Raw genomic sequence first — 25,611 nt, 5'->3', positions numbered from 1 at the left:
ATCCAGACACGTCTGGGGAGGCTGTGAAATGCCTTGTTTGGAGGAGGAGGAGGAGGAGGAGGAGTGAACCAGCCCCCACCACTGAGGGCATCTGAGGCTCAACAGCACTTCTCGGTGTCACAGGTCCCCCAGCTGGAATACATTTGCATAAAGCAATTTCCTCTAACAAATATGTTCATACAAATCAAACCCAAGATTGCAAATAATTTGAAACCACGAGAAAAAGAAAAAAAAAAAACCAAACCCTAATCAAACATATTTTGCTGCAAGTAATTCACCAGCACTGTAAGTTTTTCTCAGTCCAATTTATCCAGTGGTAGCTGGAGGAGATTTAATGGGGTGTGTGACCTTGTGTGCTCTGACTTGAACTCGAGCAGGGCTTGCCTCTCACCTCACAAGGAATTTGGGATTGAAGGTCATATATTTCTGAACTGACCTGTTTCCAGTGCCCCTGAGCCCCCACCCCCTCACAGCCAGCCTGGTTTAACATCTCCCAATTAAACTGACTTTTCCTCTGTCTGCTGGAGCCTTTTGGCTCTGGCACTTCCAGTTCTGAGTCTGCCACGCATGTGGATCCCTGGGACATCCATCTGGTCTGGCTGTCATGCAAGGCACTAATCCCAGGTGTCTGTGCCCAAGGATATTGGGCAAGTTACCTGGAAATCCCCTGATTACACTGGGCTTTATCTCACTCTCACTCCCCACAAATCCTCCTCAGGCCACATTCATCTGAATGGGCAGAAATAATAACTCCATTGTAGTCAGAAAAGTTGGATGTGCTTGCACCAGATGGGGACCTGGCTCTGTACCTCCACCATGGACATTCCAGCCCTGAACTCTGCTCCAGGGAGGGAAATCCCACCGTGTTCACTCTGCTCTGGACCCTCTGCTGCTGGACCACGCTCAGCACGGGGCACACAGCAAACACAGCCCCCTGGTTCATCTCCTCCTGCTCTGTTCCAGCTCCTCTCCTGACTCTCAGCTGATCCTCAGGGCTCTGAAGTCACTTTTGGGGCCAGCAGTGCTCGCCTGCAGAGATGTGGCTTGGAGAAGGGATCCGAGCCACGCTGCCATTTCTCCATGGGCTGCATGCACTGCTGGCATTCCCCCCACCCCAACGTGTTTCTGGTTTGTTCCAGAGAAACACAATACTTGGGGGCACTGCATGGGACTCTGTTCCCGCTGTGTTCAGCCCTCTGCAACCTGAGCTGCTGAGGAGAGGCCCCGTGCAATGGGTTTTATCCATCATCGCTCAACTCTAAGACACGGCCTGGGAAATCAGCACAGCATTTCCCAAGGGCTCACCCCAGCAGGACCACGGGCAAAGACAGCCCCTCTTATCCTTCTTCCCATCTCAGACCCGGCTCCCCAGTGCTCCTTTTGTTTCTCTCCCCCCCCAAACTTGGCTGGAGTGGCTGAGCCAGCTGCTGGGATCTGGCTCTGTGGGATGGTGCCCCTCAGCATCGCTGCTGTGGTCACCCTGAAAGGCTGAGCCGAAGCAAAGCTGCACTTCCAACATTTTGCCTGGCTAAGGTGAGCTGGCAGATGGGAAAATGAGAGGGGTAAAACATGTGGACAGAAGGATACAGCCCAAACAGCAGTCACATCTCCCTTGGACAGGTTGAAGCCTCACAACAGGAGTGTCTCTGCCTTTCCCTCCCACTGCACCTGAGGAAAGCATTCCCAAGGCTCTCTTTCACCCCTTCCAAAGGGAGGTGCCCAACACACTCCTTTCTCAGCAGCAGGACTGAGAACTGGCTCCAACAGCAGCACAGGGTTTGGAGGAGCCTCCTGCCAGGCAGCAGCACACAGGGCATCGATCACCACCCTCCTGCCAGGCAGCACACGGGGCACTGATCACCAGCCTGGAATCAGCCTCCTGCTGCTCTGGCACAGCCTCCACTCCTGCCGACAATCTGCACCAACCCACTCCTTCCCAGCCTGATCCTGAACACTTCCCTCTCCATCCAGCTCATGGAGACCAGCTCAAGTTCAAATTCAGGTCGGTGCCTTTCTCCCTTTCCCTCTGTGATGGATCAGATCTGGTTCAGATCTCCAGCACATCACCCACGTGCTGAAGTTGGGTGCAAAAATCCCTTTCCAGAGCCATGGAGAAGCGTGTGTTGGTATCAGAGCAGGGACAGCACGCACTGATCCCTCTGATCTCCTGCTCTCCTTGTCTCTCCCTCCCTTGCAAAAGCCTGGCCTTGATCTTTGGGAACAAGGCTGCCTTTGTAGCATCTCTTCACAGCCAGGAAGCTGGGGAGGAAAGGAGAAAGGCAAACTGTTCTTGCCCGTGCAGAGATGAGTGATGGAGACACAGAGATGCCTGATCTCCCCTCCCAGCAGACCCTCAGCACCCCTAAATACTTAGAAGGGTTTGATGCCCCATTTTAGAGTGGTTTGATGCCCCATTTTAGAGGGGTTTGATGCCCCTTTCCATGGCAGGCAAGTGTTGCACTATAGGAACACCCTCCTGTGTCAGAGCAAAGGCTGGCCTAGCCCTGTATCCTGCCCTGACCACAGCAAATTCCACGTGCCTGGAGAAAATATAAGGAAAGCAAGTGTGTATTGACACTTTTCCAACAGCCTGTCCCATCTGCCACAGCCAACAGCGACTTCAGAACTTCCTCAGCTACAGGCAGCACCCTCATCTTTAACACCTTTCATGGATTTTTTTCCTTCTCTTTGTTTTTCTAGCTTTTTTTTTTTTTTTTTTTAGCTCAGGTAAACTTTTGGCACCAGCCAAGGGATTTCACTGTTTACACCAACAAGGCTCCCACCTCTTTTTGTCTGTCTGGAATCTGCTGCCCAGGAATTCCACACAATATGTCAGTGGCAAAGCCATTCCCTGCCCACCTCCTCCAGCCCAGTGCTGTTTGGGAGGTCTCTTAACCCTGAGCCTTCAGCCTTCACCTGCAAGCAACTCCCAAATTCCAAAATACTGCATATCCTGGGATATTTGCAGCTGTGACTCTCCTTCCAGCTCCCAGCCACGGGGTGCACAACGACGCAGTCCCAGATGCACCAAAAACGAGGAGAACGTCTCTTTTTTTTTTTTTTTCTTTTAAAATTCTTTATTTATAAAAAAGTACATTTTTTTTTTCCACAGCTGAGCCACTATTGGTTTTTATACAAGTAAAAGGAAGGGTGATGCAACACCCCACCCACACAAATTATAACCATGAAAATGTCCCCCCCCCCTATCCCTCCAGGACTCCAAATGAACAAATTACAAAGGATGGAAAACTGGACCAAAAAAAAAAAATACAACAAACAAACAAACGAAAATCATAAAAGTCCATTACATTATTATTATTTTTTATTTTTATTTTTTACAAAAGCACTTACAACACAGATTACAAAAAAAAAAAAAAAAAAGAGTGGGGTTGGGATTGTTTGTCTGTCTGCAGTCTTTATTCCACAATGATAATTACAGCAAGAGGATGAAGAAAAAGAGAGATAAAATCACTGGAGCTAAGGAATCATGGTTGTTTTTTTTTTTTTAAAAAAAAGAAAGGCAAAAGAAAAGAAAATCCAGATCCTCAGCATGAGACCCTCCACCAGTACCAGCTTCTGCCAGTGGAGGATCTGCCCCCATATGCTCCTTACATTCACCCCCAGGTAAACTGCATATGGAAAGTCACACTGGTCCAAAACACGAAGTTTTGAGACCCAAACTCACCCTCCTCTCTAAGGCTTGGGTTTCCTTCCCTTGCTGGTGGGCTGAATCCCCCCTTCACCCCCCTCTGCCCTCGGTGCCCCCACCCCCGTGGCCCCTGGGGAGAGGTTGGTGAGTTTTGGGAGTGATGGTGGGGCCGTGGTGGGACCTGAGAGCTTCCCACCCGTGCCCTGCCTCTCGCAGGGTGCAGCTGCAGCTGCTGGCACATCTCAGCAGGTACCAGCGGGTGGCAAGGGGGGGAATAAAGAACAGGCATCAGTGCACCCTCTCCCCATCAGGGTCCACTGCCCACAGCCTGGGCAGACCCAAAACTTCAGTGCTACGACAGCAGAGGTTGTGAACCCGGAAAAATGGGAAAGTGGATTTTAACCTGCTGGCAAAAGGCTCCAACCCGTCTCACTGCTTCCCTTCCCAGAACAAACTGGGCCTGGGATACCCTCCTTTCCACAGTGGGAAACCTCTGAGCCTGCAGGAATGACACATCTGACTCCCTCAGGGAGCTGGGCAGGGGGGGTTTCCCCTCCACCGAAGGATTGGTGCCCAAAACTCCCAAAAATCCGTGTGCATGTGTGTGTGTGCTCGTGCATGGGAAAGGAAAACAGCAAAGCAGAGCAGCAGCCCCTGTTCTAATCACATTCCCTTCTCTAATTGCTTGAAGATCAATCTTTGGAATCTCTCTCTCTCTCTCTAACCCTCTGTGATTTCTGCAGAACAGTTGTTGTTTCTTTTTGACTCAACATCAGGAAAATGGCTCCCTTTGTCCCTTATGTCTTTGCAATCAATTTGGTGTAACCACTTCAGTTTGTTGATTTATTTCATGAAGAAATCCTCAGGTTGTTTCTTTTTTTAATTTATTTTTTTTTCCCCCTGGTTGAATGAAAATAACTTAACAGGGGAAAAAAAACCTGGTAATTAAATAAGGGAAAATAACATCACCAGGGTGAATTGCAATGAATAATCCTAGAGATAAGCCCCAGCAGGAAAACAGCTGGGGTGTCTTTGTACATAAACCACAGGCTCATTTTGGGTTGTGACACAGATGGGTTTGCTTGTACAGCTCCCTGAAAACACACAGGGAAGGAACTGGGGGATCAGCCCAAATTCACCTGTGTTTTGGGTCACGGGACCCTCAGGGCTCAGCCTGAGCTCCCCCTCAGCCTGCTCAGCTTCCACACACCCCCAGCTCGGTCCTGAGGTGCCACAGGCTTTGCCCCAGGCTGCCAGCCAGGATCAGGGCTTGGGAAGGGAAAAAGCACCATGCTGATATGTCTCTTCACTGGCAAGAGCCCAGCACGGGGATCCCAAAAACGATCCCTTCCAATGGATGGGGCAGCCGGCCACGGCTCCGAGGCACTGACACCCAGCCCAGGGCAGGGGGAAGGCATTTCCCAGGCACAACAGCCAGCCCAGGTACCACTAATGGGACACACCAGTTCAGGACTGGTGTGAAATGGGACAGTTCCTGGAGAGCAGCAGCTCCCTAGCACCGGGGAGGAGAGGCAGCCAGCACAGGCTGGGCACTGAGAGCACAGGGACAGCTTCCCTCTCCCAACTGGAAGCTTCAACTTGCTCTTTTCCCAGGTCCTGTGGGGACCTTTTATGCCTCCTTAGCACCTCTGATGAAAGGGGGGTGGAGAAGCTGGGGATTTTTCACCTGAGGCAGCCTGAGGGTCCCAGAGGGGTCCCCCAGCCTGGGAGCTGTGAAACTCCAGCCTGACACAATCTGCCCACTGCCAGAAACTGGGGCACAAAGGGACAAGTGAGGAAAGAACAGACTGCCCCTCTGACCCCCTCACAGCCCAGGAGACCCCCGGGGCCAGCAGGCAGGTTGTGCCTGCAAGGTGAGCACTGCAGGGTCTCCAGCACCTTCCCTGCCCTGCAGAACCCCCCTGGAAGCACGTGTTGTTCAATCTGGCAGCTCTCCTGAGCTCCCCCTCGCACTCAGGTAGAGACAGGTACCACCTTCTTCCTGGAAAACCTGATCTAATTACCTTCAAGGGCTCCCTCAGAGCAATTTAACCCAGAGAAGACAGTGATGCTATTACAGCACCAAAACAGATCTCAGATGGAACAGCAATCTGATTTTCCACCCCCACACTTCTTTTTCCTTCTGCCTTTTTTTATGGATTAATGGCTAATCACTTGGCTAATTGCCACCCCAAGAGCCTCTTGGCCATTTAGCTGACCTTGCAGGGGACAGCAGGAAGCAAATCACAGCACAGAGGTGGCATTTCTCCATGGCTGCAGGGATAACTGCACCAAGGGAGCAATGCTGGAGGGCCCAAGGATGAGAGGAATGCACTCCTGAACCCTGAACTTGCAGGGCACCTCACTGCTGGGCCAGGCAACGCTGCCTAAGGATCTTCCACTCCAGGCTTGTTCAGGTTCTGGATGAAAAACAATCATTTGATCCCTTTTCTGAACCACTGTGATGAGGTAAGTGGCTGAGCTAAGTCCTACATTTGTGCTGGTGCACTACTGGGGAGGAAAAAAATGTGCTGCAGCAGGAAGGGAACGAGCTTGGAAATCCCACATTGCTCCACTGTCTCCTTTCCTTTCCCCGGGTTTTTGGAGCCCCATTCAGTGAACCATGTGGACAGTGTGTGAATAGGCAGCAAATAAACCATCTCAAAAAATGACACCTCCAAATGCAAAGGAATAACTCCCCAAAGCAGATTGCTCAGGACTCCCTGTTCATGACTCCTGAAAGCCAGACCTTAACTTGGGAACATCCCCACTGTCCTGTTCTCTCCCAGGCCCTTCTGCTCTGTCTGCCAGGCTTTGTGCCTTTGCTCTTTAGGGCACAGCTTCCCTGGGGGGGTCAGTGCAATGGGAATTTGCCAGCTCAGAGCAGTGGCCCCTGCCTGTGACTAACGAAGAACATGAAGAATCGCTGCTGGACTCTGCAGATTTCATAAAAGGTTGTTTTCTTCCAAACCCATCCCCTCACAGAGGGTGTCTGTGCTGGGGGAAACCTGCAGAGGAGGGTCTGTGCCACTGACTGCACTCTGGTGATGGACCACCCAGAGTTTGGTGCTGGGGACACTGTCACAATCCTGTTCAGAGCCTGGTTGTGAAATTCAGACCTAAAGGATTATTCACTTGAGAGAAGGACTTTGCTGGGAATTCCAGGCTCTGCAGCACACCCCGTGTTGCTCTGGGGTGAGCTGTGGCTGGGGTACAACCCTCAGCTGTGCTGCCCTGCCCTGCTCCCGATTACAGATTCCTTGGGGGAATTAAAGCCCTGTACATGCTGCTATCCCAAGGCACTGGAGGGAAGCCATTCCCACTCCTAACCACCAGCCCCTACTAGTCATCAGAGATATATTAAGAGATTTTATGTCCTTTATTGGGGGGTTTCTTGCTAGCAGGGTGCTCCTGGGGGCAGTGGACAGACCCAGGAAGGTTTCAGCCTCATTTTTTTAAGCTTCAGCCTGAGAGACCTCAAGGGAATCTCTGTCTGCCCTGCCTTCCAGAGGACATAAAGCAGCCTTCCTGTGGCATGTGGCTGTTCTGCCAGAAGCCAGGAAGCCTGAGGGGCTGGCAGGAACAGCAGGAAGATTGCAGCCCAACAATTGGATTTCCCACTCCCCTTCCCCACTAACGCAATCAGGGCAAGGGACAAACTGTGGATGGCTCAGGCTGAGCTTCATGTGGCCTGGACCAAGCACCACATGGTGAAGGGGAGCACTGGAAGCTGCCTGGATCAGAGATCTGACCTTGACTCATCTGTGTGGGTCTGCCTCTCCACCCTCCCTTTTGTAGCAGGATAAACCACTGGATGCTATGGAACAAAACCCAGCGGGTAAGGCAGGAGGAGAATTAGTCCTGCTATTTTTAGATGTGCATGATAATACAGCTCAGAAAACTGGGGATTTCTTTTCAAACAAAAGATTTATTTAAACATCAAATTAAAAAAAAAAAAATAAAATTAACCCACAAGAAGAAAAATAAGCCCCAACCCAGTGAATCTAATTTTGGAGACGGTCGGTGTGAGACAGAGGGCCCTGAAGTCTGGAATCCCATTTATCCACAGAGCAGAGATAGCAGCAATCCAAACCTCCCCATCACAACACAGTGGCTCAAGGGAAGGAGGACGAGATCAATACCCCAGGCTCAATCACTCCTACCCTGTCTACCAAGCCTGTGCTTAGAAGAGGGATGTGATATTGAAGAAGTGGCAATCAATGCCAACTATGTGGTACAGCCAAGGCTGAGGTTGTTGCTAGGAGAGAGAGAGAGAGAGAGAGAGAGGGGGAGAGAGGGAGAGAGAAAGAAGAAGCACCCCCATGCTCTGACCAGAATAATAATAATAAAAAAAAGTGTAAACACATGACAATTAAGTCTTAGTGGTATAACCAAAGCCAGGGGCTGATCCTGCCCTGCCAGGGTGTGCAGAGCTGAAGGCAGTGAGTGTGTGGAAGCAAAGTGTTCTCGGTTGGTCCCTTCCCCAGTCGGTGTGTGCCCGACTTGTGCCCCCAGTGAACTGCTCTGTGGCTGGTACTGACAACAACAACAGCAACAAGAACAAAAAGAGCCAGCATTTCTCTGAGCCATCACAGGGGGAAAAATGTCAGCAATAAATACTCCTCTCCTTTCTTTTAAAAGAACACTCAGACAAAGACAGAAAATGAAAAGCCAGGAAATAATAAATTGTGGAGGGAAAATGGCAGTTTTGTTTCCCTGCTCTGCTATCAGCCCATGCACCTGGGGTTTGGTCTAGGGCTTTTTTTTCCCCCCTTTCTCCTCATTTTCCTTTTATTGAGTCATTAAAAACTGGGTGTGGATCTCTCCAGGTGTGCAGCAGGCAATGGCAATGTCACCCAGACCCCACTGAAGAAAAAAACCCAAGTGATTAGGGGGAAAAACCAAATCCATTCACCTGATAAAATGGCACCTATGTTTCCATTGCCATAAAGTTTCCTGGCCTCTGTCCTACGGACAGCCCCCGCCTCCCAAGGTTAAAAACAAACAAACAAGACAACATACAAACAAATTCCAGTGTTTCAGGGGTGTGGGAGCGGGAGGAGGAACCCTCGGGGAGGGGAGTGGGGCCGAAGGGCACTCTGAGACATGAAGACACAAAACAGAGTGTAATATACAGGCTGGGCAACAGTCGTTAAAGCAAAGAGTAACACCTAAGCCACCGACCAATACAAACACCACAGAAGGGGACGAAAAGTTGTCGAGAGATTAAAAAGCAGAAAAAAAAAACAAAAACAAAAACGAAAAAACAAAAAACCGAAAAACCGAGAGAGAGAGAGAAAATAATTACCCGACCTCCCGCCTCCCTTTAATGCCTTCCCCCCCCCCCCAAAAAAAAAAAACCGATCTGTAAGCAAAGCTGCCCCTCCTCTCCCTGCCCCAGCCCTTCCTTGCCAGTGCTGGAAGTGTCCAAAAGTCTGTGCTGGGGCTGGCCGGGGGGGCGAGCGTGTGTGTGTTCGTGTGCAGGGGGGAGCGCGGGTGTGCAAGCTCCGAGGGGTGCAGGGGAGCAGGAGGGCATCACTCGTGTGTGTGTGTGTGTGTGTTGTGGTGTGTGTGGTGTGTGTGTTGGTGTAGCAGTGCCGTGCCAGGCTACACGTACCACTCCTTTTTGGAAATAAAAGACCCGTCGTTCTGCGACACCATGTTCTCGGCCATGTCGAGCTGCTCGGGGTCGTACTGGAAGCCGAGTGTCCTTTCGTCGTAGGGCTCAGGGTGGGCCTCCCCCTCGTCTACGGTGAAGTAAGGCCTCTTGGCGTCCTCCTCGTACACCTTGGGGCCGCCCAGCTTGCGCTCGCCGCCCGCCTCCTCGTCCTCGTCCTCGTAGGTGCTGCCGCCCAACGGGCCCGGCTTCTTCTCGTCGTCCGAGTCGTCGGGGTACTGCAGGTTCTGGGCCATGGGGGGGTGGTGCTGCGGGATGCCGGCCTTGCTGTAGCCGTTGCCGTACACGTGCTTCTTTGTGCTGTAGTCACCCTTGAAGGTGTGACGCCGGCGCCGGAGTACCACAAAGAGCACCACGGCCACCAGCAGGACCAGCGAGACGCCGCCCACTATGCCCCCAATCACCGGTGTGGGGATGTTCGGCTGCACCATGGATTTGTGATCATCGATTGGAGACGGGGTGTAGGGGAATTCTGGGTAGGAAAAGACAGATGGAAGGGGGAACAGTGTCAAACCATGCGGAAACGCGCCCCTCCCTCCATGCTTTCATTGCCAGTTTGGGGAGGGGAGGGGGGGGTGAGGGGGTGGGAAGATGAGGGTAAGGAACAGGGAAGGGAAAAACTAGGGAAAAGGGAATAGGGGTGTCCTCATGGGGGTCAGCTCTGCCTTAGCGAGGGGAGCGCAGCGTGCCGTGCCAAGCTGGCCAAGCCTCATGCAGGAGCCCCGGGGGCTGGAAGCGGTGTGTCTGTCCCTCCCCACCCCACCTGGTCTCTCCGGCCGTGCTCAGATCCCACCAGCCCAGTGTCTTGAGTCCGGACGCTTTTCCGCTTTACCGGGTGACATTTTTCCAGTTCCGGTTGCCCAGAGCGCACTGGCAGCCCCAGAGTGCTCCTGGTGGGGAGCTACACCCACATCCCCGTCCAGCGGCGGGCAGCGAGATGCCACAACTGCTCCTGGAGGTGCCACGCTGGACCCGCCAGCTTGGCATCCCCCTCCTGGCATCCCAGCCCGGACCACAACCAGTTTAGTCCAGAGCAGGAGGCACCAGCACCTTGTGATCTCCCACCCACACACCCACAAGTGCTGTGTGGCTGCTCAGAGTCCTGCTGGCTCCTGACCCCGTGTGCTGACCCTGGTGACTGTTCTCTGCAGCACAGGGACACAGACCTCCCACTGCTTCTTTGTCTTCCGTGGCCAGCCCAGTGCCACTACTCATGCTAATCTTGTTCCTACAGTTACCCTGACCCATTTAAAAAAAAAATAAATAACTCAAAAGAGAAAGAGAAAAAGAGATGAGAAAGCAGCTCTCTTCCCTTTCATGCAGTTCAACACCTACACTTTGGCACAGATAAAGTTTGATCCAGGACTTGAATCAACTTCCTGAAGCTCCCTGGGCACAGTTACAGCCCCTGGCCAAACTGAGCTTTCACACAGTGCCTGTTGAACACCCGTGTCCACGAGGCATTAAGCACCACATGGTTGTTCAGTCCTTCACCTGCCTCTGAATTTAGACAGCAGGCGCCTGGTTAATGCCCCGTGGCAGCCTTGCCCTCGCACACCAGGCTCAGACCTCTCCCACTGCTCTTCCCACCCCAAGGCCTGTCTGCCAGCCCTGCTCTGAGCTGCAAACCTTTGGTGCTGCTCCAGAGCCTCCTGGCCCTCACTTTTTACTCCAGCAGCCAAGGAGAGGGGCAGGGCGAGCAGCAATCCCCATGTGCCCTCCCAGAGAGCAGCCAGGATGGGGAGATGGGGAAGGAGGGGCTCAAAGGAGCAGATTCCAAAGGGATATGAGGCAGTGTCTGCCTCCAACCCCTCTTCACGTCCCTGCTGGCAGGGAGTGGGGTTCTGCAGCACAGCTTAGCCCAGCAGCTGAGCAAGAGGGGAGAAAAGAGCTTCCCCCCAACAGAGGCAGTTCCTGAAACAGCTGCAGATTTTGGACAAGGGCACTGAGTTTGAGCAATTGCTGGCCTGATCCATAAATGGGGCTTTTTTTTTGTGCCTGAAAGCTGATTTATTCCTGCCTTTCTTGAGACGCCAACCCGACAACAGCATCTTGGTCCCTGCAGTGCTGCCTTGCCTCGAGCAAAGCTTCATGAGGCTGAACCCACACAGAGAGCAGCCCACTGGGCAGAGTGGGCTGGGGACAGGCAGATGGAGGGGTCCCTGCTGCAGCCACAATGAGGAGCAAGATGCTGTGCAGGCAGGAGCCAGCATTTTCCCAAAGACAGCCTTTGGAGCAGCAGCAAGGGCATGTCTTTCAGCACAGGGAGCTGGGGCTGGGTTCTGGAAAGCCAAAACCACATGTTGCATCAACAGAAGGCTTGTCACAGCCAGCTGGTTAATGCAAAACCTCTCTGCAGGGACAGCAGGAAAAGTCACGTCCAACCCCTCATGGTCTTGGCTGCTGAGGGCTCGGCCTCAACCACACTGTTCCTTCTCCCCCTGCCCAAGCCACTTCCCAGGGCTGCTCCTTGCCCTCACAGCCTCTGCAAGCCCGTGGTGCCCGATTCCCAAAACTGTGCACAAAGCAGGGACCACCTGGAGGCTGAGTGGGAGCAGGGAAAGACCAGCAAGCAGCTCAGTCCCCAGGGGCTCTCTGCTTTATTTTCCCACAGCTCCGACCCGAAGCCTCTTCCCGCCCTGCTGTTCCCTGCAGCAAGGTTGATGTTGTGCGTGGGACCACGGGCCCCAAAATCCACCCTGAGAAGACCCAGACATGGTGTGTAGTGTCCCTCTGCCTCCCTGCTCTGGAACACAGATCTGAGAGGGGCAGTCTGTGCCCGATTCCTGAAGGAGCTTGGCCCACTTTTCCCTCAAAAGCCTCATTAGCAGTCCAGGTTGGACGCGCGAAGCGAAAAGGGGGAGAGAGGGATGTTTTTCTACCTTTTCTTACAGATATTTATTTTTCCTGCCCTTTGTGCTGCCCACCCCTGAGACAGCACCCGCCCACGTGCCACCCCCCTGGCACTGCCAACGCCGTGGACACGAGCAGGAGCACGAGCCGCCGTGTTGGCTTTCACACGTCGCTCGGGGAAGGAACTATTTTCTGCTCCCGTCCCATCCCCATCCTCCTCGCAGTGGCCCAGTTCCCATGCCAGAGAAAACAAACCCGAACTGTGGGAAGAGAAGGGAGAGGAAGGACGGGGAAGATCACAAGCCAGCAGCCGAAATCATCCCTTCCTCAGGCACGGTTTGCTCCCAGCGCATCCCTCCGGACCGGACACACGGGGGGCTCCGGGGGTGCCATGGGGAAGGTGGGTGACCCCGGGGTGGGGGGACAGGCAGAACCGAGGGGCCAGTGGTCCAGGGAGGAGGGGTCCTGGCCACTCCAGAGCCTGGCACTGCCACTGGATGGCGGCACAGACCGGCGCTGGCTCCGCAGCAGGGTGGGCACTGCCGGCGACCCTCACCATGAGCTCTGGCTGCAGGAGCAGCAAGGGCAAGATGAGCCAGGAAGGGAGGAGTATTCCCTGGGAAGGGAGCAGCATTCCCCAGGCAGGGCTATGCCTCTGCCTTGCAACAAGGTGCCTTGGTGCCAAGGCAGGTGGTGAGCGGGGAGCAGCGTGTCAGCTGTGCCTGGGTCCCTGCCACGGTGCCCCCATCCAGCTCCCGGGTTAATCAGTGACTGGGACAGGTCTGGCTCACAGTGGGCACCTCTCCACATGCAGTCACTGCTCCAGCACCCACAGAGGGGGACTCACTCACCCCTCTGCCCACTCGGTTTCGTGTCTGGGGTGCAAAGAGAGCAGCGCTGCAGCCTGGGCAGAGAGAGGGGGCAAGTGTGGGAAAAGGAACCCTCTTTTTGTGTCCAAGGGGGGCGTGAAATTTCTGGAAACTGGTGCGATGCCTGAGCGTGATTGGGGGCCCCCATGTGAAAAATCCATTAGGAAGAGCCTGGAGAGAATTAAAGCCACTGTGAAAAGCGGCCTGGAGAAACAGGAGACAGCAGAGCAGAGGGAGGGGGAACAAGCCAGGCTTTAATGCCAGCATAAAAAGCCTCCCCCCCCGCCTCCCACCACCCCCCCAGCCCTCATAAAAAGAGGGAGTGCTGTATGAATAGGAATTAAAGCAGCAACACTATCTGCTCGTGCCCAGCTCTGCCAGCTGTTGCATTCAGCCCAGCTTCCTGTCCCCGTGCCAGGAGCTGGACCTCTGGGACAGCAGCTGGGAACGCCGGGGGGTCACGCTGGGCTCCGCTCTGGCACCCGGCCGAGCCCACAGGTTCTCTTTGATCCCTCCATCCCCGGCTCCAGGCACCTCCTGCCCTCCCCCTGCAGCACCCCCGGGCACAGCAGAGCAGCCACTGCAGGGACAAACCCTCCCCAGCGCCAGAGTGGCCTCGAAAATAAAGACTTTTTAAAAATCACGTCTCTCTTCTCGTGGCCGGCTTCCAACAAAAATGAGGCGCATGCAAATCATCCCACCTGCCCATCAATCCCACATCTAATGCCTTTTGAACCTGCTGGCCCATTTCAGTGCTATCTGACAGAAGGAGAATGAACCAAAATTAGCCCTCTCATAAAGCTCTTGGTGAGAGCTGGAGAGGGATCCTTGGTAGAGGTGGGAGCTAAACCTCATTAGACATCAGAGAACCCAGAAGGGACAAGAGGCTGCTCCCAAAGGGCAGGATGGGCCCAGATCAGAAAAAGTATATTTTTAGACACCAAGTAATTCTTCTGTGATATGCAGATCCACGGGAAACCAGCTTTCAAAAGCCCTCCTGCTCATCACACTGCTTGGATATTTTAAAAGATTCTACTTCCTGTGGACATGTTTCTCCTTGAAGGCACATTTCCATCCTTTTGCCTTCAATCATAAAGACCAAGGAAAAACCCAGCACCAGCCAAAGTTCTCCCTGCAGTCATGGGCACTGAGGAAAATGTCAAACTCCATGAGAAATCACCTTCTGGACATGTGTCAGCCCAAGCTGCTCCTTGCACGAAGCTCTTCCAGAGGAAGGCTCTGGATTTCCTTCTACCTTGCAAAACCAAACCCCCGCTGCAACGGAGCAGGAACCTGAATTCCAATGGATTCATGGGGCTTCCCGGTTCCCAGCTGGCCTCAGCAAACACTACAATGACTATGTGGGTGTTGTTTTTAAGAGGCAGATTGCTGATGGCAAACTTCCCCTGCCCGGAAGAGTCCACGCCAGATTATCCCAGGACTTTGCCCCCGTGCTGTGTACACGAGTGAAGATAAGGAGATACCTCTGGACCTGCCTCAGCCTGGAATTTGAGAAGCCCTGTAGCACTGCTGCCCTTTTGCCTTCCCCTTTGCACCTCTGCATGCCCACCACCAGCTCCAAGGGCTCCTGCCTTTCCTCTCCCTTCCAGGGGTTCCTCATGCAGATGGAGGGAGAGGAGGTGGTCGGGGGGTGGAAAAACCACTGGCAACTAATCCAGAAGTTCAGCAGCTGCCACTGGCATTTCAGAGTGTGACAGCTTCCAGGCCAGATGCCAAACGTGTCTTAGGTTCTAATCTCTCTGTCAGGTCACCTATCACTTGTCAATCAAGCCCTGCTCCCGCTGGCACAGATGCCACCAGACAGGATGCAGCAGCAGACACTCCGGAAGATTAGCATCAGACAGACACCCCCCAGGCTTGTAATCAGACAGACACCCCCCAGGCTTGTTCCTCTGCAGCCCCCCCAGGCCATACATCCTCCCACTTAAAGCTGCCTGGCCGGTGGTGTGGCTTTGGGAGCACCTGCTTCAGGCTTGGGATTTAGGACTTCCCAGAAAGGGCTTCCCCTGTGTGCTCTGAGCCTCAGCAAAGCCCTGCTGCTGCTGCATGGCAGAGGGTTCCAGCCAGCCCAGGGGCTGTTTGCAGTGACCTTGCTGGGACGAGATCACTGCTGGTGTGTAAATAACTCCCTGCTGCAAGCCAAGCAAACAGGGGGAGTGTGATCAGCCCCTGCCAGCCTTTCCTTCCCCCCAGCCTGTAGCACATCCAAGGCCAGGGCTGGCACAGCCTCTCCCTGCTCCCCCAGCTCTCCTCTGAAGGTCCATGAGGAGAAGGGATGGTTTAACATCTCTCTCCTTGTGCTGAAGCCAGCACAGAAGTAGGTGAACATCCCCTGCACACACACACACACACACAAATATGTATGTACAAACATGCACAGGGGATGGACATGCTCTGCTGCACACAGAAAAACACATGTTCCTAAATACATGGACGCACACACATGCAAATGCACTGGTGTCCAATCCTGCACACACACATCAGGGCACCCCTGTGCAGGCAGCTCTGGGAAGCCCATTTCCACAGCCAGGATGAGGATCAGGGTCACACAGGTGTGTATGTCCATGATTAGGATGCAAATGGGGTCACACAGGTGTGTATGTCCATGATCAGGATACAAATGGGGTCACACAGGTGTGTATGTCCATGATCAGGATACAAATGGGGGTCACAGCTGTGTATGTCCATGGCCAGGATTCCATTGGGGTCACACACGTGTGTGTCCGTGGCCAGGATGCACACAGAGGTCACACAGCTGTGTGTGTCCATGGCCAAGACACAAATTAGGGTCACAGAGGTGTGTTTGGCCCCGACCAGCCCCCTGTGCAGGACCCCCACACCCCACACACGGGCAGTCTCCAACCACAGCCTTTCATTATGTCACCCACCCGCCTGCAATAAATAGTTACATGTCACACTACATGGCTTGGCTACGCCTGACAAAGGTCCTGCAAGGCAGGGGAAGCTATTACAGGAACAGATTGCTGGAATAAAATATTAAATTTCCACTTATCAATCTCTTTAATGCGCTATAACTCTCATAGAAGCATTCAGCCTTCTCCCTCTGAACAAGTCTCTTTCCCCATCAGGGGCCAGAACCAGCCCTGCCCTCCTCCTCTCTGGGGCCTGGAGGAAGGATTTTGGGTGGCAGGAGGGGGGAGACAGGGAGGCAGAAGGGGGAAAAGCTGCTGCAGGGTTTTCTCTGCATCAGCCTTCTGTGTTGTTTTTTTTTCTCCCAAGGCTGGCTGCTCACTAGATTGAACTCCATTTATTGCATGCAGCTCTTGAAAGAGGTTTCGTGGTCCACTGACAATCCCTAAATTGCCTGCAAGACCCAAACAAATGTACCTGTAATAGCTGAGCGAGGAGGGCTGAGCCCTCCCCAGCACTGGCCTAATCGGTCCTCAGGGAGAGCTGGATAAACATATTCAGATCCCATGAATTATTAAAGGCTTTCTTTTTTTTTTTTTATGTGGTGGAGGCCTGGCCTACTGGGTTGGCTGCTAATCCCTCCTGCCAGGGCAGCCATGGGTGTGCCCTTCATTCCCTCTCATTTAACCTCAACCCCACAATTCGGAGCTTTGGGGACAAACTGAGATTACAGGCAGGCAGACACCAACCCAAACCCCAAAATCCTGCCAGTCCCCGCTTCCTTTGCCAGCTCTGTGCTGATGGAGCGTGAGAACAATGCTCCACCAGTCCTCTGAAAAACCACCAGGAAGGGAGACACTTCCAAAAGCCAGAGGGGGAACCCACAGCCCCTCGTGCCCAGAGGAGCCCTCGTGCCTGTGCTGGTGAGTTGGTGCAGCCCACCTGGGCTGCAGTGCTGCTGTGGTGCTGAGACACATCCCAAACTGCCTGGTGGCAGCAGGAAATGTCAAGAGAAGGCTGTGTGTGGTGTTTGGGAACACGTGTCCTGACACCACAGGTGACACGGGGTGGCTGGACAGACAGAATGACAGCGAGGAATGGACGTACAGGCTGGGCAGGAATGGAAAGTGAGACGTGGTGCAGAGAGCCTGTTAGTCTCAAAGTCTTCTGAACTATTCCACCTCCTCCTCTGTGACTGGGGGCTGAGTTTGGAGGCTTTTGCCCTCTGCTCACTGTTCCAAACGTGCCCCAGTGTTCGAGTCGCTGCGTGGGATGGATTTCTGTTGCCGAAGGGAGTCAGCTCAGTTTGTACCAGGCACTGCCTGCACTGTCCCAGGAATGCTGTGCCTTTGGTGGCAACTCCCATGGCATGGCCAGCAGCTGATTTTGGCCATGACCTTCCCCTGGCTTCAGGTAGCTGGGAGGGTTGGGCACCAAGAGCTTTGTTATTCCACTGCCTTTAGCTGTGGAAACAGCCCCCAGAGAAAAGCATGTACCAGGAACGACTCAGCAGGCAAGGATCCAGGACAGGAGGTGTGAATTAAAGGCCTGCTACAGTGATAATGATCATAAATAAATACCGGGTAATTAGCATCTAATTAGCACATCCCATCCATTGACCTCCAAGCACTTGGATAGAGGAAGATTAGCCTGGTTTTACCCATGTTACAGAGAGGGGAACTGAGGTGGTGAGGGTGCCAAACACAGAGTTATTGCTCATTTTAGCTGCCCTGGGCTCATATTTATGGTTGCTCAGCATTTACCACCATAGAAAGCGGGTGAAGGGGGCTGGGGCTCAGCCCCCCTGAGAACCCCACTCCATCACACTCAGGTTAAACAACTCCCCAGGCACTGGGGTGGCTCCCAGGGGTGCCTGCTGGCAGAACAGCAGGGCTCTGACTGCCTCGGGGTGGGCAGCAGGAAGGACTAACAACCCCAGGAACCTGTCCTGTGTTTCCCTGGGAAGCCCCCAGTGCCCCCTCCAGCTCACAGGCACCTGGGCTGCCCTGGGGTGTTTGCAGCCCAGACCTCACTGCAGTGAGGTACTTCCAGCTCTCCTGAGACCCACTGCCTGTCATTAACCCACTGACAAACCAAATCACTCCTTTTACCCCAAAGGAACGGGACAAACTTCCCTTTCCTGCTCTCAAAGCACCAACAGCCACTTTTCCCCTTTGGTGGTGCCTCGCAATGCCCCTTTGACTCTCTGAAATGAGGCTATTGCCATATGGTATTGCTTTTTTTTCAACTATTTCTTGACATCACTTTCTCTCCCTGACACTGCCTAAACCTCTCCACGCGTCTTTTCCTCACTCCTGTGGCTACACTGATTTGCAAGTCATCAAACTCCTTCTGTCTCATACGACATCACACAGCACCACTGTCCCACTGCCTGCACCCTGGGATGTTATTCCTCTCTGGAGCCCAGACAAAGCCACTCCAGTGCCCACAGCCTCTCAGAAATCAGGCAGGTGAGCAAGTGCACAGACCAACAGGGCATTGGAAGGAGCTCAAATGAAAAACCATGAGTTACCTAACACCAGAAACACCAAACATCATCCTGCACAAATGACTCATCCATCTCACGCCTTGCAGTCCATATCCTCATCCTACCCCTTCTTCTACCTCCCAGTAAACATCTCCCTGACGAGTCTGTGCTTTTAACACACCCAGTGATCTCTCTGAATCCGAAGCAGAAGGCAAGGGGGAAACAAACTGAATACATCTCGGTGCAAGAAAGGAGAAGACAACACGAGGAGAGGAGAAAAGAAAATCCAAGGCAAACCAGCGCAAAACCAGAACAGAGCAAAGAACCCGCTGCCCCCTCTGCATCCCCACCCTTGAAAGGAGATGCTGGTGACTGGGGAGATGTGGCTCCCCCTCCCCAGCTCCCTGTCCCTGTGTTTCAGAGCACACCAGGTGCTGTCCTACCTGTGACATTGACCTCCACCAGGCCCGACCGCGTGCCGATGGCGTTGGTGGCCTCGCAGACGTAGGTGCCGGCCACGCTGTAGGACACGGGCCCTTTGAAGTAGATGGTGTTGTTCTGGATTTCCACACTCCCTGGCAGAGTCCCGTTTGGCCTGGGGGGGGACAAAGAGCGTGGTTGGCCCCAGAGATGACACCCAGTGGCACTGACACGCTGGGTCTGCTTTTGGGCAGGTCCAGGAGCTGGTGGTGCTGTCTGGAAGGTACCCACTGATGTAGCCAGGAAAAGGACACAACCTGACCCTGCTCTGCTCCAATTTCCTGCCCATGTAACACTCCTGGGCAGCTGATCAGCCAGTGTTAATTGCAACTCAGGCTCTAAAAGAACAGTGTTGATTTAAAGCCCTGCCATCTCTGACCTGCCCACGTCAGAACAGCAAGTGTGAAGCTGGAATAATGCAAAACTAGAATAAATGAACAAAGGCAGATAAGAAAAAAATAAAAAAGCCCCTGTGTGTTAGGAAAAGACACACATGGCCTGGTTATTCTTAATTACTGAAGCAAAGTAAAGTAATTACTTCTCTTAGGCAATTAAAAATTACTCAAGTAATTCCTTCCCCTCCTCCCAACCCAAATGTGCACGTATTGTCAGCAATTTGTAAGAAACAAAAGGGAATAATGGGGGCATAATTAGGATTGTAAAGAAGTGCCTAAATGCACATGCACTTCTTTTGCATGTCTACACACACACATAGGCACCCAGGTACAGCAAACATTTGAGTCTTTCCCAGCTACACCAATCCAGTGATCCCAAAACTGATGGAAGAACAGAACACCTTAACCTTGGTCCCCACAGATCTACAAAGACAAGGGCACATCTTGTGGGGTGGGATGCTAAATAAGGCCATCTCCTCCTCCAACAGCTCCCCTGACTGTTGCTCATCACCATCCAAATGGCAGGGGAGGAAAGCACTGCTGGGTTTTACATTCCAGGCAGGAGCAAAACAGCAGCAGCAGTAATTGCTTCCTGACCTCCGGGAAGGGGAAGAGGAACATCTGAGCACAGAAATAGCCTCAAGTGGCATCTTTTCTGCCGTGGGTGCATCTTGGCCTCTGAGGCTTTCCTGGAAATGTTGTGAGGAGCCCAGAGAGCCCCTCGGAGTTTAAGGCAGCCTGGCAGAACCAACAGATGGAGGGAGCTGGGGATGAGGACTAGAAGAAAGGCAAGAAAAACAATCCTCTTCAGACTTTCCCTTTGAACAGTTTGATCTGGGAAGTGAAATGAGAGAGAATATGCTCCTTGCAAAGCCATGTTGAGAGCCTCTTTCCTGATGACAAATGCCAGCTGAAAAGAAGAAAGGATCCATTTGATCTTTCTCTTTTAAAGTTACATGAGTGCTTATAGAAGAGAGAGAGCAGCAGAGAGAATCACATCAGGTTGTATCAATTCCCATCTGGCTCCCCAGACACCCCTCACTCACTTTTCATGTCTCTTTAGTGTTTTCAGCCAAAAGCTGAAACCCTGGAGGATGAGGAATTGGTTCTGTTTAATGTCAGTCACGTGGGGATCTCCTGGAGCTGATTCCAGGGAAAGGTTGTTCACACACAGACAAATTTTGTGCCATTTGTGCCCCTTTAAGGCGGGGAAATCCTGGGTTATTTTCCAGCTCTGCTACCGAAGCACTTGGTGGTGCTGGGCAAATTAATCACCTTGTCACATCTCAGCTGCTTCACGTCACCAGGGCAGAATATTATTCCAGTGAGGTGAGAACAGGAAGTTTTGCTGGATATTGAGGCTGCAGTGCTGCTGGCAGCAAGTTTCATCACAGGCACAGGTTCTGCCTTGGAGTGACACCGCTGACACTAATGGGACTGGGCCCTAATTGACCAGAGGGTGAGTGAGGTGTCTGCAGAGGCTCCCTGGCCCTGGTGGAAGGTGACATGTGCTGCTGAGAGCAGAGGCACTGGAGGCACTTACAGCTTCCATTCGTAGGTGTGAGCTGGGGGGTTGGCATCAGATTTGCATATCAGCTTCACATCCTTGCGGTTGAGGAACCAGTTGCCATCGAAGCCCTCGATGGTGACTTCTGGCTCGTCTGCAGAGGGGGGTGGGAGAGAGAGAAAAGCAGTAGGGAAAAGGAGAGGAGAGAGGGAAAAGGAAAGGAAAGAGTTGTGGAAAAGCAAGGAGGAGAAAATGAAACAGGAAGAGATGAGGGGGCAGGGGTGGGAGAAGGAGAGAGATTGCAAGGAGGCAAAGATGACAGGACAAGAAATGTGAGGGAGGGGAGCAAAAGGGACATGGCAGAGGCAGAGAGGGAAGGTGTGAAAAGGAGAAAACATATGATTATTCCAAGGGATCACTTCAGTTTTCACTCTCAAAAAAAAAGAGAGCAGCCTCCACCACATCAACATCCTCCCTTCGGAAAATTCTCTTCTGCCAGACTTCATCCCAGACTTTATCCCACACCCACCGCAGGGACTGGGCACTGCTCCCTGCCCCCAGCCCTGCCCCCTGCCCTGCTCCAGGCCCTGCCCAGGCCCACTCACACTGCACGTTGAGGGTGATGCTGTCAGTGAACCTGTCCAGCTGGTAGTTGACCACGCACATGAGCTGCTGCCGATGGGCCTCCCGGCTCGGCACCAGCCGGTACCGGCTGATCACCGTGAAGGTGCCGTTGCTGTTCCTGATCTCCTGGAATTCCGCCTCCCCCTTCAGCTTGGTGTCCCAGGTGACAGTGCTGGGGGGCTTCCCGTTGGAGGAGGTGCAGGTGGCCACCAGGATCTTCTCTGTCCTGCCAGACTTCGCAATGAGCGGCCTCTTGGTGCCCTCCATCCAGTTCGTGGGCTTGGCTGCGAGGGAGGGCAGAAAGAAAAGGGTACAATTACAATTTATCAATAAAGAGACGGTCAGCAAACCAGTGCTACCCTGTCTGCTGCATCCCAAGAGACATCTAGCACCACTGTGACGGACCTTGGGGCGAGCCCAGGATAATTGCCAGCAATTATTCTCCTATAAGAGTTGCTTTACAGCAGTGCTTGTACACCTTGCACCATCCAGCTGCAGCACCTCTGGAGAGAGAATGGTGGAGGTGGCCTGGATGCACAGATACACAGTGGGAAGTCAATCCTTTCCTGCCAGAGGTTTTCAGCCCTATGTTAGAGAGAAACTGAAACTGGAGAGCAAACAAATCATGGAGATCTTGGCTGTGTCTGTTCCTTCCCAACCCTAAGCTCCACGGACAAGCTCTGCTTGTGCTTAGGATCTCTCTCTTGTCTTTCCTCTCTGTTCACTGGACAGTTACAAGCTCATTAAAACTCCCACAGGGAACTGGCCACTGTTAATGCACCTGCCTTGAGAGTGTAGGTGGGGGGAAAAGGGAACCTGAGGCCTGGGAAGAAGAGGAGGTGTGACAGCTCAGTGAACCACCTACCCTGGGCTCCCTGCTCTCCACCTCTTCCCAGTCAACTTGAAAGATCATCCCAGGCAAAATTTACACCCAAAGATTCACCTCTGCCCTGAGCTCCCGGGACACAGGTCTCAGGTTCCTCCAGATCTGCTGAACTGGGGGCAACAGTTCACCCCCCAGAGTCTTACCCAGCACAGTGAGGTTCAGCTGCCCTTCCCGGTTGCCGGTGGGGAACGTTGCAAACTCACAGATGTAAACCCCCTCATCCTCCAGCTCCAGCCGGGAGAGCTGGATGGTGCCATCCTTGAAGGAAGGGTTCCGGAAGGTCACCCTCTCCTTGTAGGGGGACAGGATGGACACCCCCATGGCAGGGTTGTAGATGGCCACATTCTGCTTGGTGCCGTTGGTGGCCTTCTGCCACGTCACCTGCGTGATCTTCACATTGGGGAGGGGGTTGGTGAAGCTGCAGTGCAGGACCACGTCTGTGCCGATGAACCCCGACACGGTGTCATTGACCAGCACGGTCTGAGCCTGCAGCCCTGCGAGGAAATGGAAACATGAGTGTGTGTGCACGTCCCAGGCAGAGGAAAACAAGGTCATGGCACATCAGGCTCGTGAAATCCTTTATTTGTCCCCTTTGCTGCTTCTTGGCATGGCTGACACGAGGATGGTCTATGGCTGCAGGCTCTCAGTACATTTTGCACCCACCTGCAGCTTCATTCCTTTCATTCAGGTGTTCATGAACACCTTCTTCCCCACAACTGGTGTTCACTCCTCACCACAATCAGTCAAACTAGGGCTCATGATCACCAGAAGTTTGGATCAATAATGCTTTCCTTCCTTTTGTCTTCAACTCTGGGTGACACCAGATCAGTTATGGTAAATATGCAGGGCATGTGTGTCTGGAGGCATGTTAAAGGGCTGATATTTATCAGCATAGCACATCCTAACATATGCTAACACACATTCACACATCCATTTAATCCCACTGGAACTGCATCAGGAATTAAAGGAGCGGCAAAGACTCAGCCCTCATTTCAGGGCAGCAGCAATTCCCATACAAGAATCACTTTACAGCACTGCCTGTACACCTTGCACCATCCACCTGCACCATCTAGATCATTTCTGTGGCCTTTTTTTCACCCCTAAGTGGCAGAATTTAGGAACCTTCCATCTTGGTTCTGTGCAGTAAAGATGAAAGGTGCCTGGGAAAAGTGGTGGCTGGAGTTCATGACAGTTCTTCTGTCTCTTGATTCCTCCCCTGACAGGTGGAGAAAAATGTCTCCCACCAGACTGACCCTGAAATTCATCTCTGCTGCTACTGTGTCTTTTCCCAATCTGTATATTTAGAGATAATACTCTGCTAATTATACAGCCAGTATTTATATGATAAATAAAACAGAGAAGCAAGGTGGTAAGAACAAGAAAAGCAGGTTTTGCTCCCTGCTTCTGGTAGAATCTGTAATTGGATGTATTCTGGGAGCCTGAGAGTAAAGGAAAGAAAGGGATAATAAAGAGAGAAAGATGTACAAAGAGTGAGCAACTTGAAGGGGTAATAAAAGAGAGAGAAGCTGGGGAAAGAAAAATGCCCAGTAAGAGAAACACGACAGCATCTTCTAAGTGAAATGTCACCCTACCCTGCTCCTGCAGGGGATGAATGGGCTCCCTGTGCCAGGCCAGAAGGAGCTGCTCAGTGTCAGCCCCCACAGACCCCTGGCAGGGGGACCTGGGACTCCTCCAGAGGACGTGAGCAGGACTCCCCCTCCCGCACCTCCACACACACACAGTGCAGGCAGACAAAAGTCTTCTCACCCACAAACACGCAGGCTCCACGCTGCCCCCTCACTCCACGCCTGCTGCTCTCAGGCTTATCCCAATCCCCACATCTCATCTACGCCTCTTCCCTCTCCCCTTCTCCTTCCTGTGACCCCGAGGACAAGCCTCGACATCCCAGCCCGGCCAGGAGACGCCACCAGCTGACCACAGCCATCAGCAGTTCCGACCGAAACTCGGCCTCCGGAGCTCTGTGTGGACTTGCCCCCTTCCCTGAGCCAAGCCCTGGTTTGCCCCACACCCCAGCACTGCAGCTGGGTGCTGAGGAATGTTTTCCAGAGCTGCTTCACAGCCACAGCAAAGCGGTGGTGCCCTCATGTGCCTGCATGCACCAGTCCTCTGAGGCTCAGCCCAGCTGGCAGGGTGCACCTCTCCCCTCCCAGCGTAGCCAGGGACACTTTTTGCCACCGTTTTCCCTCCAGAAACCAGAGGGAAGGGATGTTCCTGCTCTGAGAAAGTCATATCTGGATCATGTTTCTCCACTGGAGGATGTCCCAGCAGTAGGACACAGCGAAGGACTTCTCTGACACCGGTCTGGTCTGTGCCCACAGTGTCCTTCCTGATGAAATGAGGGCACGGGCTGGGGTTAGATGATGTCATGCTGGGATTTGAGGGGCTGGGGTTAGATGATGTCATGCTGGGATTTGAGGGAAGAATGGGTGGATGGGGAGGGGGGACACGTCTCCAACGTGCCCTGCAGCATATGCTGCTCCCAGCACCCCAGAGGTGAGCGAGCCTCTTGCAGCGTTGCCCACACCCGCGGAGGTGAGGAACAGCTCTGCCAAGCAAAGTCTGGCTCTGAACCCTTCAGAGCCTCCCAGAGCATGTGGGAGCTTGCTGGGGAGCGATTCCAGCACGTAGCCAGGGCCCTGGGAACAGCCCCCCACCCTCCTCAGCACTGCCTGGCTGGAGGTGTGCTCAGCTCTCCCTCCTTCTCCCAGGGCTGGGGGAGAGCAGGTTCATCAGCACCCCTTTCATGAAGGGCTCGTGCCCCCAGGCAGAGCCTGCCCGGGGCTGGGGCGATGGCACAGCTGGCTCTGCTCCCACACAAGCTCCCTGACCCCCCACAGGCCCCAGGGCATCCCTTTGAACCGGGATTTCCACATCCCAATAAAGAGGCCCAGGAAGCAGTGGCCCAGCGTCTCCTGGAGGGGCCAGAAGAGCAAGAGATGAGCAGAACTCCAGAGAGGAGAGGATGGAAAGCCACCAGCTTCTCCTTGGAGAAGGGCAGACAGCCTGTCTCTCCCTCGTGGGACATCTAACTGCACCTAAGCTGTGCCCCTTAAATAAGGTTATAGTCAATCAACCTAGCAGGGAATGTGATATATAGCACAAGAAAGATCAATCCACACCCTCACTTCAATCACTACCATGCCCTTCCTTTATGCTGTGATTTCCCTGCAAATTAACGAACTGACCCTTTTAAAAATCAAGTGATTTTTCTTGACCTTGAGTGGTAGTGACAATTCCCTGTTCTATCCTCCCTCTTCCACCCTCTCCCTG

The 25,611-nt window shown here is 53.2% G+C and overlaps 1 protein-coding gene across 1 annotated transcript in view; it reads right to left on the bottom strand.

The window, feature by feature from the left end:
• Positions 1–3,510: 3,510 nt before the first annotated feature.
• NECTIN1 (nectin cell adhesion molecule 1) overlaps positions 3,511–25,611 on the bottom strand; it is a 62,955-nt gene continuing 40,854 nt past the window's right edge. Inside the window, exons 2-6 of the mRNA XM_064634550.1 lie at positions 22,464–22,814; positions 21,416–21,718; positions 20,847–20,964; positions 18,872–19,023; positions 3,511–9,798 (exon numbers count right to left, since the gene is read on the bottom strand). Of these exons, the coding sequence (XP_064490620.1) occupies positions 9,257–9,798; positions 18,872–19,023; positions 20,847–20,964; positions 21,416–21,718; positions 22,464–22,814 (1,466 nt within the window). The 3' untranslated portion in view covers positions 3,511–9,256. The remainder of the gene's footprint in view (positions 9,799–18,871; positions 19,024–20,846; positions 20,965–21,415; positions 21,719–22,463; positions 22,815–25,611) is intronic.

Source organism: Pseudopipra pipra, chromosome 23 (assembly GCF_036250125.1).
Source record: "Pseudopipra pipra isolate bDixPip1 chromosome 23, bDixPip1.hap1, whole genome shotgun sequence".
Classification (NCBI taxonomy): domain Eukaryota; kingdom Metazoa; phylum Chordata; class Aves; order Passeriformes; family Pipridae; genus Pseudopipra; species Pseudopipra pipra.
The sequence above is the reverse complement of the archived record's forward strand: the minus strand, read 5'-3'. Positions and strand labels throughout refer to the sequence as shown.